The sequence below is a fragment of the Pholcus phalangioides genome, unplaced genomic scaffold, assembly GCF_987345545.1.
Source record: "Pholcus phalangioides strain wild (caught in Gottingen) unplaced genomic scaffold, Ppha-v1.0 ptg000007l_1, whole genome shotgun sequence".
NCBI lineage: Eukaryota > Metazoa > Arthropoda > Arachnida > Araneae > Pholcidae > Pholcus > Pholcus phalangioides.
Genome location: NW_028301600.1, coordinates 12,838,022 through 12,855,931, shown reverse-complemented (window position 1 = coordinate 12,855,931; position 17,910 = coordinate 12,838,022). Strand labels below are relative to the sequence as shown.

Here is a 17,910-nt window from a genome sequence, read left to right as displayed (position 1 = left end):
AAGACCCATGAGCGTCGTAGCTTTATTTCAGAAGTGAAAAATTTGGACAGTTATTTTAGCCCCTGAGAGATGCCAAAATGCTGTCATGTTTTTGCTGCAATGGCAGCATTTAATGTGGAATTTACTTTTGTTTAGTTTCCCACATATAACTCCTTTTTATTTTACTTTAACCTGAAATCGATATGGATGAAGATCAAAAGTTTCTTTAGATTCCTTTCTGTCTTCAGCCAGGAGAAATAGTGAAGCAATAACTCCTTGTGAAATATTTTTATGGCAATATAGGTTAACCTGGACTTGTGTGACGGAATCACCTTGGATTTGAAAAATATACGGCGACATTGATATTTTGGTTCGCACCTAATTTGGAGAGAAAAAAACGTTTTTTTAAATTGAAAGAAGAAAGTAACAAAAACTGGGAATGAGAATTTATACAAGTCGAACTTGTTTAATTCGAAGTCCAAAGTCACTGAAAAAAGTTCCAATTATCCAAAATTTGAATTATCCAATTAATCTGTCCTTTACCTGTAAAATGACTACAAATTGCAACTTAATAATCAGCATTCACATAGGATAATAATTATCAGTCAACAAAATTTCATCATCAGTTACGAAACTGTTTTCAAAATTTTAATAATTTATAATTATAATATATACAGGGTGCATAACAAACGGGGGTGGGGTATGGCATTTTACTGGCTAATCGTTGATCCTATATAGAGGTATATTTCTAATTAAAAAAAAAGTTTTCAAATAACGTGTTGTACTCAGATGTGTCATTCATGTTTCAAGGGTTGTATAGTTATTAAAATAAAAAAAAATACATTTTGTACAGTTCTTCACATACAGTGTGAAAATATCCTCCTTGAAAATACAGTGTTTGTCATAAAATAAAAAATCTAAATTTTCATATGTTCCTCCTGCGCTCTAACTTCCTATTAGCAAGTTGTTTTCCTGACTCTCCTGATGCCAACAACAACAAAAAATTTCCATACTTCTAAGTGCAATATTCACTGAGATATTCGAATTCGAGAAAAACGGAGGGAATTCGGAAAAAAAAACAGCGTTAAATGCAGGTAAAACGGGGTTTCCCGCATTTTTGGAGCTGTTTTTCCCCAACTTTCCTCCGTTTTCGAATATCTCACTGAATATTGCACTAAGAATGAAATATTGCACATGAAATTGTTTTTTGTTGGCATCAGGAGAGACAGGGCAACAACTTTCTAATTGGGTTTTGGGGCACACGGGGACTTAACAAAATATTAATTTTTTTTATTTTACTAACTATACAACCCTTTGAAATATGAATGACAAAATCTGAGTATACACGTTATTTTAATTTTTTTTTAAAAATTTCAAGCATACCTCTAGGATCAACGGTTTGCCAGTAAAATGCCATACCCCCGTTTACAATATATGGACCCTGTATAATTGATCTTAGCTGTTACGTTATTCTTCTATTCTGGACTACGTTATACTGCTATTCAGCATCACTGTAGAATTTGTTGACCATTTTCAAAGCCTAACTTACAGAAAAAATTCATGATCATTCGTTATGAAACTGTTTCCCAAATTTTGCTTATCATTCTTATGCTACCAAGGAAATATACTTTCAGTAACGTATCACTATCTGAACTTTCAGATACTTTCATACTCTTACTCTTCATGACGACAAAATAATCAGGTTTTAAATGGTACACCTGGATCTATAGGTTGAAAAAGCATAATCGGTATTGAGTGGTATAGTCTCAATGCACTCGAGCTGAAGAAAGTTAAAATGGGCATTAAATTGTCAAAAAAAAAAAGAGCAGAGGAAAAACAATTTTTTTTTTCCAAACTTTTATTAGTCTTTAAAAATTTGTTGTTTAACAACTTGATCGAAAAAAGCAAAGTCTGGCTTCTTATAGAATTTTCCCAAAACAAATTTGCTCAAACAAAAATCATGTGATTTTTTTTTAGATTCCAACTTTGAATTATCCTAAAAATTCAAAGAAGGTTAGAATTAAACAAGAAACTCTGATATTAAATTAGAAAACTCAAAGGGAGTTCGTAAAAGTTTGAATTAACAAAATTCTACTGTGTTTCAGTTAAATTTTATTTGTTAGAAGCCTAAATTATGCACCAGTGAAGCACAATTTCTGTGTGAGAATAAACGAGAATATTTTCAGTTTTTCGCAAAATTTCGAATCTTCTCGCATCAGGCACACACATTTATAATTAAAAAAAAAAAAAAATTCAGCATGTGTGTCTCGCTTTCAATCGACCCAAAAGAGTTTACTTAAAAGTCTTCCGCTTCCATTATAATTTGTTAGCTTTTATCTGAAGCTAATGTAAAGTCTAATAAAGCAAGTACGTTTTCAGTGTGTGCATGCGTGCGAGTAAGTGTGCATGCACTCCTCCGAAGATGACCACCTCGAATGGATGTGTCGTCTTCTTGTGACAACACTGACTCGATGAACATCATCGCGTGACAATGTGGTTTAATCGCTGCAGTGTCCATTTAATCAAGGTTGGGTCATGTAACGTCCTTCGCCTTATTAACATATCTGTATGTTACTGCGGTCGCGCTCATTGGTTCAAACACGTTACTTGTTCTTCGAAGATACTCTAGATTCACTAACGGAAGATTCACTGTCTCAGAAGTACTTAAGAAAGCTTCGGGTAAGTGAGTTTCTTTCCCGTTAATATCTTAGAGATTTTTTCCGGTGGAAGTCATAGAAAATTGAAACTTTAAAGCAAGGTGAGGTTTTTAAGGTCTCAAATTCAACAAAGAGGTAGTCAACTAGACGTATATCTAATCTGGGCTGTATTCAATAGTATTCTATGGATACGAGAGCCGTATTCTGTGAACCAAAATATAAACTGAAAGATAAAAGTGTAACAAACGCCCTTTTGTTTAAAAGTGTAAAGTGGTGGGGAAAAAAAAGATTACCATTAAAATCACTATATCTCGAAAACTTGTGAATGCAAATATGTATATGAAAATTTTGGAGCGATAATTACGAATAGAACTAAACATTTTCCAGTGAAATTTTTTTTTGAGGAGTGCTTCACTGCTCCAGAAAAAAATTGCTTAAATTGTTGTAAATCTCAAAGCCTGGAAAAAAAGTTTAAGAACATGCGTGTTTTCTGACGTTGTGGAAAGAAATTTTCATTTTTCTCATGATGGCGTAACAGCCGAGGCCGTTTTGATCAATCATGTGCTATGGAATCGAATTTTTCCTGAAAATGTAGAGGTGGCCCAAAGTGTGAAGATAGACAACGTATAATACCTCTTCGAATAACGACATTGAAAAGGCGAAATACTTGCTCTCAGAGGAACTGCGATGCCTAGTCATGAAATTTGGGAAGAATTAAAAGATAGAAGACGCACTCTTGGCTAAAGTTTCATAAATGGCCCCGAGAATTATGGACTGAAAGCTTGCACACGAGGGCTTCTTCTTTTCTATCCATTCATAAAAAAAAAAGAAAAAAAGACGATTATTGACAGATTTTACTTGAAAAAAAATCCCTCTGTGTAATTCAGAAGAAATACATTTTAAAAAATAACCCGAATGTCTGGTTGCAAAAACTAAGTACAACACAGAAAAGCGATGCGAATTGGCCAAACACCATGCATTTTTTAGTGTCAAGTGGTATGAGGATGTTTTCTTTGATGAGAAGCAATTTAGATGGACTGATGGTTTTAAATATTATGGTCCTATTGCAATAACAGAGCCATATTTTGGAAACATAGGCATATCGATAGTTTCTGCAGAATTTCCATTTTCTGAAGCACCTCTCATAACTTTAGACAGTTTTTGTTCCGACAGGACAATGCTCCTGCACATGTTTCAAAGTCTAAAAAGTGTTTGTTTGACACAAATTCAGGTGGAACCTCTCGGGTGGTCATTGAGAAGTCCTTTTCTTAATCCTGTAGAGCAGGGGTTCTCAACCTTTGGAAGCCCGCGGCCCGGTTTCATTCATTTTTGTAAGTAGAAGGCCCGGTCAAACACACGGCTAACAGTGAATGATTGGGGGGAAAATTAAACGACCAATGACTCGCGGCCAGTTTTAATGATGTCAGGGCCCGGTACTTGAGAAACACTTCTGTAGAGTACTCGTGCGTTGCATTTTGACTCATGAAGGGTATAGCAATGGTACGCAGTACAAAAACAAAACTGATCTTATTGCAGTCATCAAACAAGCTTGAAAGACGATTACACCAATAGTTATTTATGGCTTATCTACATCAATGACATTCCAAATGACAAAAAAATTATAAAAAAAAGTGTCTTTCTTGATTAGAACAAAATTTTTGCTCATAATTTTCAATTGTTCTTATACTTTTTTTCCAGGTTTTGACCTTCACTATAATTTGAATAATTTTTTCTGGAGCAGTGCAGTGCACTCATCAAAATTATTGTCCCTGGACGATGTTTAGTTCCACTTGTAATTATAGCTTTAAAATTTTCATATATTTACATCCACAGATTTTCGAGACATGACGATTTTTCGGTTGTTCTTAATTTTTTCCCACCACCTTATATGTAACAGTTGTGCACGTTATTTAAATTTTGAATTTATAATCATTTTCATAATTTAAATTCAAAAAATGTATCCGGTTTAGATGTTGTAGGTTCATTAATATTTTAGGGCGCGGGTCGGTGTTTGCGACCCCAGCTTTAAATAATAAATCACAGTGTCTTTTTAAAAAAAGAATTCGCAAAAGATATCGTTGGATTTTAGAAATAATTCAAAAAGTTAGTATTCGTGGCTTATCCGCCGTGGCACTGACGTTGCTTTTGAAAACATAACTTCGGAGGCTTGCGGCGCTGACACTGATGAGGTGCCTTCGTTAAACTTTGTTTCAAAACACACCCCCCCCCCCTCATCTCAAGGAAATACATTAATAATAATATATTAGAACATTAATTTAGTGTATTAACTATTCAAATATCAACCAATTGAATTGTATTTCAACCATTCTAAGCATTCGGCGAAATGTTTCTAATAATTATTAGTAGAATACCCCCCAAAAAAAAAGAAAAAAACCGTATAACAACATGAAAGTTATATTTTACCTAGAAAAATTTGCATCCCTATGCGAAGCTTACGGTGAACAATTTTTTTGATGCTCTTTTTATAAAATATATACAGCGATCGCATTTTTTTCGTGTTTGCGAATTACGAAAGAAAAATTACGGATTGAAAAATAATGAAAAATTGAATTATTGAAATCGAAAAGTTTCGAGCTTTGAACGAAACTTCGTAACCATATATTACTTCGGAAAATGGGTTAATGGTTTTCTAATGAATATAATGATTTGATTTATTCAGTCCAATACAGCGTTGCTCAACCTATGGTCCGGGAACCACGTCTGGTCCACGACGACGGAATAGGTGGCCCGTAGGCAGACTTGATAATTCGATGCTAACTGAACGAAAAATTATTATTTCTTGTAATAATATTAATAATATCCATATTGCGTTCAAATAAAAATTGTACCTTCATAGTTAGGTTCACAGTACATCATCGAGGAAAATATGGAAATTGCGATCCCAAATGCGGGATATCACTAATTGTAGTCAAAAGATGCAATTTACGGCAAGTTGGCAAATTATTGCAGAAATGGTTGAAAGGTGGGGGAATAAAGGGCAGCTGTGTGTGTGTGTGTGTGTGTCGTAGCAAAAAAATATTTATTTGCGAAAAAATATTCAAATGACTTGATGACCATATTTCATAAGGAAAAATAAGGGGAACTGGGATCTTAAATACGGTAAAATACGGGACGTCACCAACTGCCATCAAAATCGTTGCCACGAGTCAACAAAATCCCCTATTCGTCGTTGGAATCGCTGAAAAATTGAAATAAAAAACGTTAAACCTGACATGAATAATATTTGTGATATACATGATGAATATTTGTATTTACAGCTTCATATTCACGGCTGTCATAATTATCATGATAAGTTACAAAAACGCCGTTTATTTATGATTTTAATAAACATTACAGATTCGAGTAAGCATCGTTAAAAACACGGGACACAAATGTATAAAACAATTCGGAACAACTAAAAATACGGGAATGTGCCGTAATACGGGACATAAGTGGATCCGTCGAAATGTTTCAGACATTTTCCTGGTCCTCGAGTTCAGAAAGGTTGAGAAACACGGGAATCTAATATGTACGAACATTTTTACGGTACACATACATTGCAAATAGAAGCAAATCATATTTCATTGAACGTGGGTACTTGATTGCATTTGTAATTGTATTATTGACGATGAGGTCACGTATCATTTGGCTCTAGAAACTCGGTTTCATTTCTCAGTGGGGAAGCTCTCATAAGCCAAAGTAACTGTGAACTAACTCTATCTGTGAAGCAATCCACGTCGTCGCATTCAGAGCACATTTTATGAGTACTTCATGCAAGGACGAAAGCACTAATAAAATTTCAAGCATCCCCAATGCTATTGATTTTTGGCTGTGTTAGAGCATTCAGATGGATGGTGGAAATTTCATGACATTTATTTGATATCGAAGATGAATGACTGTTAAAAGTTAATATTCTGAGATTGCTATATATATATATATATATAAATTGTAAAAAATATTAATATTCAGATTCAGTCCAAAATTTCGAATATATTAACCAACCGAGTAAATATATATATATACAGGGTGACTATAAAAAAACTATCTTGACATATGGGCCCCTAACTATCATACCATTCACAGAAACTGAATGAAATTTTGGCATAAGGTATTTTGATGTATGCGCTCAAGAATGATATGGAAAACAACAGTGTCACTCTAACAGTTACGGTTACAGTGAGAAAATTTCGAAAATATCAAATAGCAACACCAAGTTTTTTGTATTGGAATGTGATCTCCATTGTGAAAAGCCCTAAATAGCGTTCAAACGGCAACTGTAGCATGAAAATCACCGGCGGTAGATAGGCTAAAAGTGAGGACAACCAATAAGGACAGAGAAGCAGCATAAAATAAAGCATTTTATTGTGTTTCACAAATTTTCCACATGACCTCCTTCACACACGATGACACTTTGCATGCGGCAGATGGTGGATAGCACTGCAGCACGTACCATGGCAATAGGAATCTCTTGAATCGCAGTTCTGATGGCATCTTTCAAATCAGATGCATTTTGCGGACGAAACTGATACACTTTGGATTTCAGATATCCCCACAGCCAGAAATCCATTGGTGTGAAATCAGGAGACCTTGGTGGCCACGGAAACGGGAAATGACGGGAGATAACTCTGTCACCAAACTGTTGACTTAAGAAACGTTTGACTGAAGACCCTACATGTGGAGGAGCGCCATCTTGCATCCACACAACTTCAGATAGAGCATTTTGCCGTTGCAATGGGGAATCGCGTAACGAGTTAACATGTCCAGATAGCGAGCACTCGTTACTGTATATGTTTGCAGATCACCGGCAGTAACCTCTTCAAAGAAGTAAGGGCCGAGGATGAACGTACTCATTATACCACACCACACAGTCACTTTTTCCTCGTGTAATGGACGTGCAAGCACATCATGTGGATTATTGTCTGCCCAGTGCACACAATTTTTCGAATTCACGTTACCAGTTAACGAGAAATGCGCCTCATCTGTCCACAGAATGCGTAAAGGCCAGCTGCTATCTTCATCGTACCGGATAAGGAATTGATTCGCAAAATCCAGCCGTAATTGATAGTCTCCCGCTTCCAACACCTGGACACGCTGGAATCGATACGGAAACATGTTTAGAACAGAGCGCAGAATCTTGCGGACAGTTGAATTCGGCTGATTCAGAACACGTGAAACACCGCGTGCACTTGCGGGACGAACTGTGCTTATCGTCTGATGAACTTCTCCAACAGCTTCCACGAGAACGGAAGGTCGTCCAGACCGAGGTCGATCGCATGTGCAACCAGTTTCTTCAAATTTATGAATCAAGTCCCGTACAGCTTTGACAGTGCACGGGCCTCGCCGTAATCCATGGTTTCTGCGGTAAACACGCAATGTCTCTGCGGCACTTTGTCCATTCAGGTAATAAATCTTTACAATTTCCCCACGTTCTTTCCCTGAAAGCGGCATCTTGTTCGGAATGGCGGAAAGCAACATACGTGGCTCGCATTTCGCAGTGCCTTTTCTTTCACCTAGCGTGACGACGTCAGTCATGACTATGTCTTACGTAGAACCCGAAATTTGCATTTCTTGGTTTCTTCTTCTCGTTTTGTGGAGGACTAATCAGGCTGGGATCTCAGCCGAAGAAACGGTGTGACGAATGAAACGAACATTAATGCTCTGGTGCACGGCAAAGTCCTTTTTACTTTTTCCTTGCCTAGCTCCGGGGATTTTCGTGCTACAGGTGCCATTCCAACGCTATTTAGTGTTTTTCAGTATGGAGATCGCATTCCAATACAAAAAACTTGGTGTTGCTATTTGATATTTTCGAAATTTTCTCACTGTAACCGTAACTGTTAGAGTGACACTGTTGTTTTCCATATCATTCTTGAGCGCATACCTTAAAATATCTTATTGTTATATCGAACCACTGGAAGAATATATATATATGTAATTATCTAGATTAACCCAGGCTCCTAGTGGTCCAATATACATTTAGAATAAAACGATGACTCATGAAAAGAAAGAATCAGTTAAATTTCAATAGCATTTAATATTTAATCAAATGATCATATGAAAAGAACGAGTTATATTTACACAAAATAAAAGTCAATTAAAAAAATCCATTTCCACGATATCAAATTCTGCATAATACATAGACAAAATACTATATGTTCAATTATAATAATTTTAACTTGATGTTGGAATAACTCTCTTTTAATCACTCTTTATGCCTAATTTCGCCATCTGCCCCCTGTTAATTCCTCCTAATTTAGGTTTTAACTAAACGTCTATAATTTACTAAAAATGTGGTAAGAATTTCTTTCCTACCTTTCCTCCATCCCTTTCATCACGGATGATCGCCGCTCCTAATGCTAATCGTTGCAATGTGTAAAAACAAAAATCTAACTACATCTTTTTTTCAACGTGATTTCTAGCTTGCACTAATCAATCTAATTTAATTTTTCAAAGATTCCAAAAAAGTAAAGTTTTGAGGGGTACCAACCCCCTATTTCTAATTGGTAGTCCGGCTTCAAAGAAAGATCCTTCCATTGGGTGATGAGGATTACGTAGGTACAAATTAGTATTAATATTGACATCATTGGTCAAGGTTCACCCCCTAGGATCTTTCGAAGCATATGGGAGGAAGACGTTTTCTGTGGGCGGGGGGGGGGGTGTACAAAAAAAGAAGGAAAAGAAAAGTAGAGAGGAAGCAAGAAAGTCCGAAATGAAGTCAATTGCCTGCAGGTGGCAATACAATGGTCAATAAGCTTCAGTATATAGGGGAGAGAGAGAGAAAAGAAGAATACGGAGCGGCTATTCCGCAAACTTTGAAGGGGCCCTTTAAGTAAGTGGCCATAAAATTAAGGAGTGTTGATGGAGGCGAAAGAGCATGTTTTGTACATATAAATGGCTTAAGTCCCCTTTTCTCTTATTATTATATTATATTGGGCTGGAAATTGGAACTCTCCCGTTTCATCTGATAGCGATGGCTATTGACGCCATAGCAATGCACATACCTCAAAATACCTTATGCCAAAATTTCATTCAGTTTCTGTGAATGGTATGATAGTTAGGGGCCCATATGTCGGGATAGTTTTTTTATAATCACCCCGTATGTCTTTACTTTTATTGCACATTTTTTACGAAATAAATGTTTTTTTTGTGGGCATTGTCGTATGAAAAATAGTTTGATTTTGAGGATGACGCATTTACGATATGAAAATATTGAAAGCAAATATGAGGAGTTCACAACCATAACAAACCAAGTCCATTTTTTTTACAAAAAATGTGATAGTTAGCTCAGGAGATGCAGCAACGTCTGTTCCGTTCATTGTCATAGTGAGCTATGAGTTCGTAGGTCACCTACTTTCTCAGGGGTGGGTTTTTTTCACAGATGGTGAAGTAATACATAAAACTTTCACAGCCATACTGAACCAAGTCCATTCTTTATTAGAATTTTGATTGCCTCGTTGCTATTTTTCATTATATTAACCATTTTCAAGTCAAAATGAGTTGTAATTTTCAGTCTTCTGGCAGGGCCATCTCAAGACCATCATGGGCCCCCGGGCCAAGTGATTTTTGCGAGGCCTTACCTGGTAAAGTCTTGAAAATTTCAACCAGATCTCATTTTATGAGACCCCTTCTTCGCTAGAGGCCTCCGGACCGTGCCGGGTGGGCCCATGCGTTAATACAGCACTGTCTTCCGGAGAGGAATATGTTCCTGATTCATCATATGAATCATCGGATGATAATATTGTCAACGGGAGGTACCTAATATTGCCACTTAGCTGGGGACGTGCTTATAGATGTTTGAATAAGGATTTACATCACACATCAGCCACTTCAGATTCTAGAAGTAGACATACTCCTGGAAGACATACTCCAAAATTGACATTACAGACATTATTGATCACATAAAGTCATTTCCAGCCTGTCAAAGCCACTATTCCAGGAAAGATAATCCTAACAATCCTAATAAATCCTGATGACGTGAAGCTAATGCGGGTAGTCGGGAATCAAAGCGATAGTGAGTTGCTCCAGACCCACTTGAACAGGATTGGAACATGGGCAAATGAATGGAGCACGAAGTTAAGCGTTGACAAGTGCATGGTCGCTCATTTTGGCTCGAAAAATCCACGTTTCTACAAATTGAATGGTGTCACTATCCCGGATGCAACTAGGATGACCGATTTGGGAATTTTCATTGACGAGCGGCTTACGTTTTCTGAACATTATTCCGCGGTAGTAAAAAAAGCGACTAGAATGCTTGGTTTTATTTTCAAAAAAGTCTCTTCGCGTTCTCCTAAAGTCATTCTTCCGCTTTTCCGAGGCTTAGTTCGTCCTGGCCTGGAGTATGCTGTAAAGTTTTCGAGACCATAACCAGGGACTTAGACTTGGTTAAAGGGGTGCAGAGAAGAGCTACGCGTGTCTTTGTTGGCACACGGGGCTTGAATTATGAAGAGAGAATTAATTTTTTTTAATATGTTCACATTGGATGAACGCAGGTGTCGGGGAGACATGACCGAAGTGTTCAAAATTTTTAACCGGATGGATAGGATGGACCATGAATTATTGTTACACCGTCAATCGACTGCTTTTACAACGGGACACCGGTATCGATTGGTAAGGGACACTTCTAGGTTATAGTGTCGCAGGGAGTTTTTCTCTAATAGGGTTGTTAATAAATGGAATAGCTTACCCCCGGAGGTAGTAAATTGTAACACAATTGACACGTTTAAAAAGAAATACGATAAACACATTGGGTAAATCGAGAAGCTATCCATACTTAGAATAAGACAACCATAAGTATTCTTTATGGGCATTGTATATCATTTTATCATGTACATATATTGTTTGTAATTGCATTTTTAATTGGGTTGCTGTATTTTTGAAATATATAACATCCATATTATTGTTATGGGCATCTTTTTATCAGCCACCTCGTTGGGCATTTTGCCTGTTGTGGTGTTGTTTTTGTATTTGTATAATAAAAAGTACCCTGATCTTTTGATTCGGAAGACATTTATGTAGAGGAATGTGTGGAAAAGAATAAGATCTCCATAAAAGAGAAATTCTATTACAAAATCTTCAGCACAAAATTTAATTGACACTTCAAAGCAACACGTACAGATACATGTAAATTATGCGATGACATATCCATATAGCTTTTAACAGAAAATGATGAAATCACTAGAAAAAGTCTTGAAACTAAACGAGAGCTCCACTCGCGGAAAGCACAGCAGGCTAGAGAGAAAATGAAAACAGATAAGGATAAAGAGGATAAAGCCTCGAATGAGAGACACTTACTGCTGTACATTCAACTTGCAAAAAGCACTTCCTTTTCCTAAGCCTTCAACATCCCCGTAGCTTATTATAAACGCAATCTATATGTTTATAACTTTGGGGTACATTCCTTCAATGGTAATGTTGGATACATGTACGTTTGGGATGAAATAGAAGAAGGAAGAGGTTCTGAGGAAATTTCTAGCATTATTGTGAGACACCTAAGAGAGTAAGTCTATAAATATAAAGAACTAATTCTATATTTCGATGCATGTGGTGGCCAAAACCGGAACATCAAAATATCACTGTTGAAACTAGTCAATAGTACAGACATAGAGCAACACAGCCAATCCACCTCAAATTCCTGGTGGTTGGAAGGAAATAATTAAGAATGTAAAGAGGAGATGCTCAAAATTTTGATTTTCAGAAGTTAAAAATTATGACTTTGTTTCTACCACAGCTTTGGAAGAAGCTGTCACCAAGAGAAAGAAAAACACTGAGGGAGTTTGTTTCCGTTTGGTTGAATATCAGAGGTTATCCTTTCACATGAGTTCAAAGAAACACTGAATGAGAGGATCTACCTTTCCGAAAAATAAATTTGGAAAAGCAGGTTCGCGGACGAAAGTTGCTTTCCTTGTCTCATGTAAGTCAAAATGTATTGTACGAGGACCATAGAAAAATCATTTTGGCCAAAAAGAAAGATATGATGGATTTTCTCCCATACATTCCACCTGTACATTATGTATATTTCAGAATCTTCCAGTGGAGGAAAATACTAGGCTCCAAGCTACTTCGTCTAGAATTGATGATGATAATATTTTGTACAATGATTGATTTACGACAAATGGTAGCATTTTTTATTCATTGTAATTGATTTGTAGTTTAAATATACCTTGAAAAAATTTCAAAATCAAGAATCTTTCTTAATATAAAATAAATCATAATAAAATGTCCTTCACTTATACATTGTACCATCATATTTTTTCACGTAGAAGCTTCAATTCACAACCATAGTGGACCAAGTCCTCATTATTAAAGAAAGATTATAAATTTATAACAAAAATACTGATTTATTATTTGTAAAAGCAAAGCACTAAAAATGATATATTTTTAACTAAACTTTGACATATTTAAGTTCCTTTACATCACTTAAACTCAATTAATTATCTATCATAAACTTTAAGGCGTTATCATTCGTAATGAAGATAAATGGACTTGGTATACTATGGTTGTGAACCCCTCATATATTTTTTCATACGCTTATTAACAATAAAATACGGATGAAAACTTCAAAAAAAAAGATGACAAATTATTGGCACAGATTAACCCTCTCACCGGCGTTGACAAAATATTTCGCTCACTCAGAAGCCTTTTATTATAGCATTGACAAGTCGAGAAATATTGCAAAGCTGATTTTTATAAATGAAACACATTTTTCTAACCTCCTTACTTTGCACTTGCTCAAAATCGAAAGAAAGCCTATTTCGGAAAAAACATGGCATTTTACACTGGGTTTACAGTGATTTTTGATATGCCGGTTGAAAGGTTAAACGAAATAATGTGACAGGCAAATGGCAGGCTCTGGCTTCACGTCATTAATCAACCGGCTTTCCAGTATCTCTGCTTTAAGTTTTTAACTCTTTAGTACGTGGCACACTCGTTTACATAATCAACCGTCACCTGTTGCTTACACTAATCATATAAACTGCAGACAAGTGAGTCCTCGATGTTACTAGTAAACAAGTAGGAAACATGTTTCGCCCGGAGACGAAACTCTGCAACAACAAAAACACGGAACATCAAACACAACTACCGTTTGTTAAGTGACTGTTGTCGCTCTTATTTTTTTACGAATAATATTGAAGACTCGCCTGTCTGTAATTTGTAGGTAAACAACAGGTGATGGTTGATCACGTTAACGGGTGCATTACTCGTTACTTGCAGAGTTTTAAAAATTGAAATCAGAGATACTGGAAAGCCAGATTATTGTGAAGTCAGAGCCCGCCATGTGTCTATCCCATCATTTCGTTTAAAATGTTCCAATACTTTTAACCTTATTTTGAAACTTGCTTCCATATTGTATTGTTGTTTATACAATACAATTATACCGTACCGTATTTTGACGTGATGTATTTATTATGCTACCATTGCTCTATATACATGTATTTCACCATCATGTTCTAAAAATGCCGAACAATTATATTTTGCATGATGCCTCATTTTACCTTACCAATTGACGGAAAACTATCGTATCAACCAGAAGACAGTCTCAGTAGCTGTGATGTCATCTTTCACGTCTCAGGGTTTGAGACGTATTCTGGTTCGTACGTGGATGCCTAAATTATCACTCAGAATCTGTCCCGAGCTCTGTCGATTTTTTTTTTGTGTGTAAATCAATAACTCAATAACGAGGACGTAACAAGATTCATATAAAAACTCCAGTTAGAAAATATCAATTATTTTTAGCATTCGGTCATTTTCATCCCACTATGGTCACTCTAGGCATGATTAGATAATTAGACCAAAATTTCTTGTGAACAGACGATTCCGAATGGCTATTCTTCCATTCCTTTCACCAAAAGGTTTCTTTTACCGAAAGGACCGCTTAGCTGTAGGGATTTTTGTGGATGCTCTATTATTTTTTGGGTCTCATCTTGGTACTATATATATACTATAGCTCTCCCATGTGGAAATAGTCCTTTTGTTCAGGAGATAATTAACCAAAGAGTGAGCTGGTTTCAAATTCACGCAATAGCGGTACGTCCTCTATTTCATAAAGCAGATGCTTCAACGACACGAGCTACCCAGAGCACATACATAATTTTCTTATAATTTCTCATCCCGACATTTATTTTTGTGATCGTGCATGTACTATATTTTGCCCTTTAGATATACTCATAGATATCAAATATATACTGTATGTGAGTCCTAGTTCATAATATAACTTTGAAAAATGTCGATCTTCGAAATTCAATGTAATCAAAAACCCATTAAACATGTAGGTCTGTATCATGTTTTTTCATCTGATATAAATATAGTTGAAACGTAATTGAATGAAGGTTTTCCATGACAAACAAAAAAGATTTCTTTTGGAAAATTTCTGATGATAACTTGCAATATCATTCTAAATAAAAAAAAAAAAGTACCATCAAAATTACCGTTTTCCTTTTTATGAATGGCAATGCTCTACTGGAGATGAACAAATGTCCTTTATTGTGTTCTAAAATAAATACATGTTTATTATCATTCATTATGTTTATTTTTGTATATTATAGGGAACATATGAAATGGGTATCGGCTGTCCTTTTCATTGTTCTAGCGCTAATTCGACGGCAACTATTTCGAGAATGGTCGGCAATTCTATGGAGATTAGAACAAAACTACAAAAAGTAGATTCCGTGGGATCAGAAATTAACGATGGTGATGAAGGTTTGAAGCTTGACCATTGTCGTCAAGAAAACAGTGGATTAACTCTTCGAACATTAGCACGCGCTGTCAAGTCCTTAACCAATCCTTCGGTAAATATCACTGGAAGTTTCATAAATACTATAGATGTAAAAAAGGAAATACAGGGTGTTCTGTTAATAGATCGACAAACTCAGAGGGTTGTTAGTAGGCATCAAAAGGAACAAAATTGCAATGGAGCATGGTGTCGCAAACTACGTTGAGAGGGTGAAAAACGCGTGCAGGCTCTGAGTCCAGAGGAGACGAAAGGTGGATTTCAGTTGATCGCCAAATGCCTTCGTGGGTTCGCTCACCATATTTAACGTAAGCAGCATCGTGAAACGCATGCGCTGGGGTAGGACCACGCTCTGCGGATGGCGTAAATTAGTTGTGTTGCGGTATTAAGCACGTGTAGTAGTTGTCTGTTTCAATGAGTATCATGATGGCTGACTGCACGAACGAGGAATACTCTGATATGCATCTGATTTACGGTCGAGCAGATGGCAATGGGCGCTTAGCGCAGCGGATGTACCAACAGCAATATCCGATGAGGCGTTGTCCGCACCATACTACCTTCGCCACGATCGATCGACTACTACGGGAGACGGGGACCTTCCACCCAGCACGGCGTGATGCAGGGAGACCATGCAATGTACGCACTCCTCGAATGGAAGAAACCGTGCTGCAACGGTTTGCCGATTCCCCGTCGACAAGTACACGAGCGGTTGCAGCTGAACTCGATGTTTAGCCCACGGCGGTCTGGAATGTTCTGCATAGTGAAAAGATGTACCTCCTACATCCAGAAGGTATAACTCCTAACCGAAGACGAATATCCCCGTCGTGAATGCGCCGGATGCTTGACGCCACCACACTTTCTAATCCTCAATTTCCTGCCAATGTTTTATTTACTGATGAGTCCAGCTTTGCGCGTGAAGGCATTGTCAACACAAATAATGTACACATGTGGACGATGGATAATCCCCATGCCAATTATGCCGTGGAAATCTTCACAGAGGTTTAGTGTCAATGTGTGGGCAGGAATCCTCAGTGATTATCTCTTGGGGCCGTACTTGCTGCTCGAACGCCTGAATGGAGCAACGTACCTTGTTTTTCTGCAACACGTCCTCCCGGAATTGCTGCAAAGTGTGCCGGCCGCAGTGCAGCGAGGCATGTGGTTCATGCATGATGGTGCTCCTGCATATTTTTCCTGGGAGGTGCGTAATCACCTCGATGTTACATACCCAAGGAGGTGGATTGGACGTGCGGGACCCGATGCTTGGCCTCCACGTTCACGGATCTTAATCTGTGTGACTTTTTCCTATAGGGGGTCACCTTAAATCACTCGTTTATGCGACGCCTGTGGACACACCGGAGGATCTCATAGCGCGAATTGTCGTCGCTGCGGCAGACATCAAAAGCATACCTGGTATCTTCAAGCGTGTCCGGGAATTGTTTTTACGTCGTTGAAGACTGTGCAATGACATCAGCGGCCGCCACTTCAAACAACTCTTGTAATAATTAATCAAATAAATCTTTCTGTAGTTATTATTGTACTTTTTGTCGTTCCAGCGTGACGTCGAAACCTGCATGCGTTTTTCACGATTTTGACCCTCTCTCAACTGTTCCATTTGCAATTTTTGTTCCTCTTGATGTCTACTAACAACCTTCTGAGTTTGTCGGTCCATTAACAGAACATCTTGTATAGCTACAAGCCAGTTTTTACTTTAATATATTATTGTCACCAAAAACAATAGATATCAGTTTTATTTCAAAAAGCATTTAAAATATACGACTGCTTGAATGTTTTAAATAAAGCATAAGATGATCTGCCCTGAATTGCAAAACACAGCAAAACATTGTGATTTAAATTGTGGTTTATTTTTACAAGAAACCAGAAATGTTAGAAACTAATTACTGTATTTCCAATTAAAATACCTGCGCAAAAGATACCTGCGCATTTGATAAATATTTTTGTGCTTGTGACCCAAAAATTGAAATTATTAACATTTTTTTTGGAATCTTCATCAGGTGGTTTTCATGCTAACTGGACTGAAGAATATTGTTTCTCAAAAAGATCCGAGCACATGGAAATATATAAAGTAATTTTTCGATGCATATTACTAATTTTGTAACGATATAATAAGAGATGATTTGATTACGAATTACTCATTACGCTATAGTTCAATAGAAAATGATACTGTACAAAGTATTAGATTTCTCAGTCTTGAAAGTTTTAGGCGTTTTGCTATAATGTAAATTTTTGAGAAAATATAATTTTAAGACTTTATTTTTCTGTTCTTGGTATATAGTATATCCTGTTTTTTCCACTACTTTAATCCACAGTGCGATCAATTTAAAATCGTGTCCCGGAAATAGTGTGGTGCAATTTAAAACTTAAAAAGCACTGTATTTTTTAAGCCTTTTTAAAACTTTGTCTTTGTAGAATTTATCTAGTTTGGAGGCAAAACATGCCATCTATGTGCCTTTTAATAGTATTCATATCAAAAATGGAAGAATCTTCATGTGAAATAATTTTAGACGTGAAGAATTTTGAAAGAATCGCAAA

At 36.7% G+C, this 17,910-nt stretch overlaps 1 protein-coding gene across 1 annotated transcript in view; it reads left to right on the top strand.

Moving 5' to 3' along the window:
- The first annotated feature begins 2,547 nt into the window (after nucleotides 1-2,547).
- Nucleotides 2,548-17,910, top strand: part of LOC149084931 (guanylate cyclase soluble subunit alpha-1-like) — a 42,683-nt gene continuing 27,320 nt past the window's right edge. Inside the window, exons 1-3 of the mRNA XM_089233825.1 lie at nucleotides 2,548-2,658; nucleotides 15,176-15,418; nucleotides 17,373-17,443. Of these exons, the coding sequence (XP_089089951.1) occupies nucleotides 2,548-2,658; nucleotides 15,176-15,418; nucleotides 17,373-17,443 (425 nt within the window). The remainder of the gene's footprint in view (nucleotides 2,659-15,175; nucleotides 15,419-17,372; nucleotides 17,444-17,910) is intronic.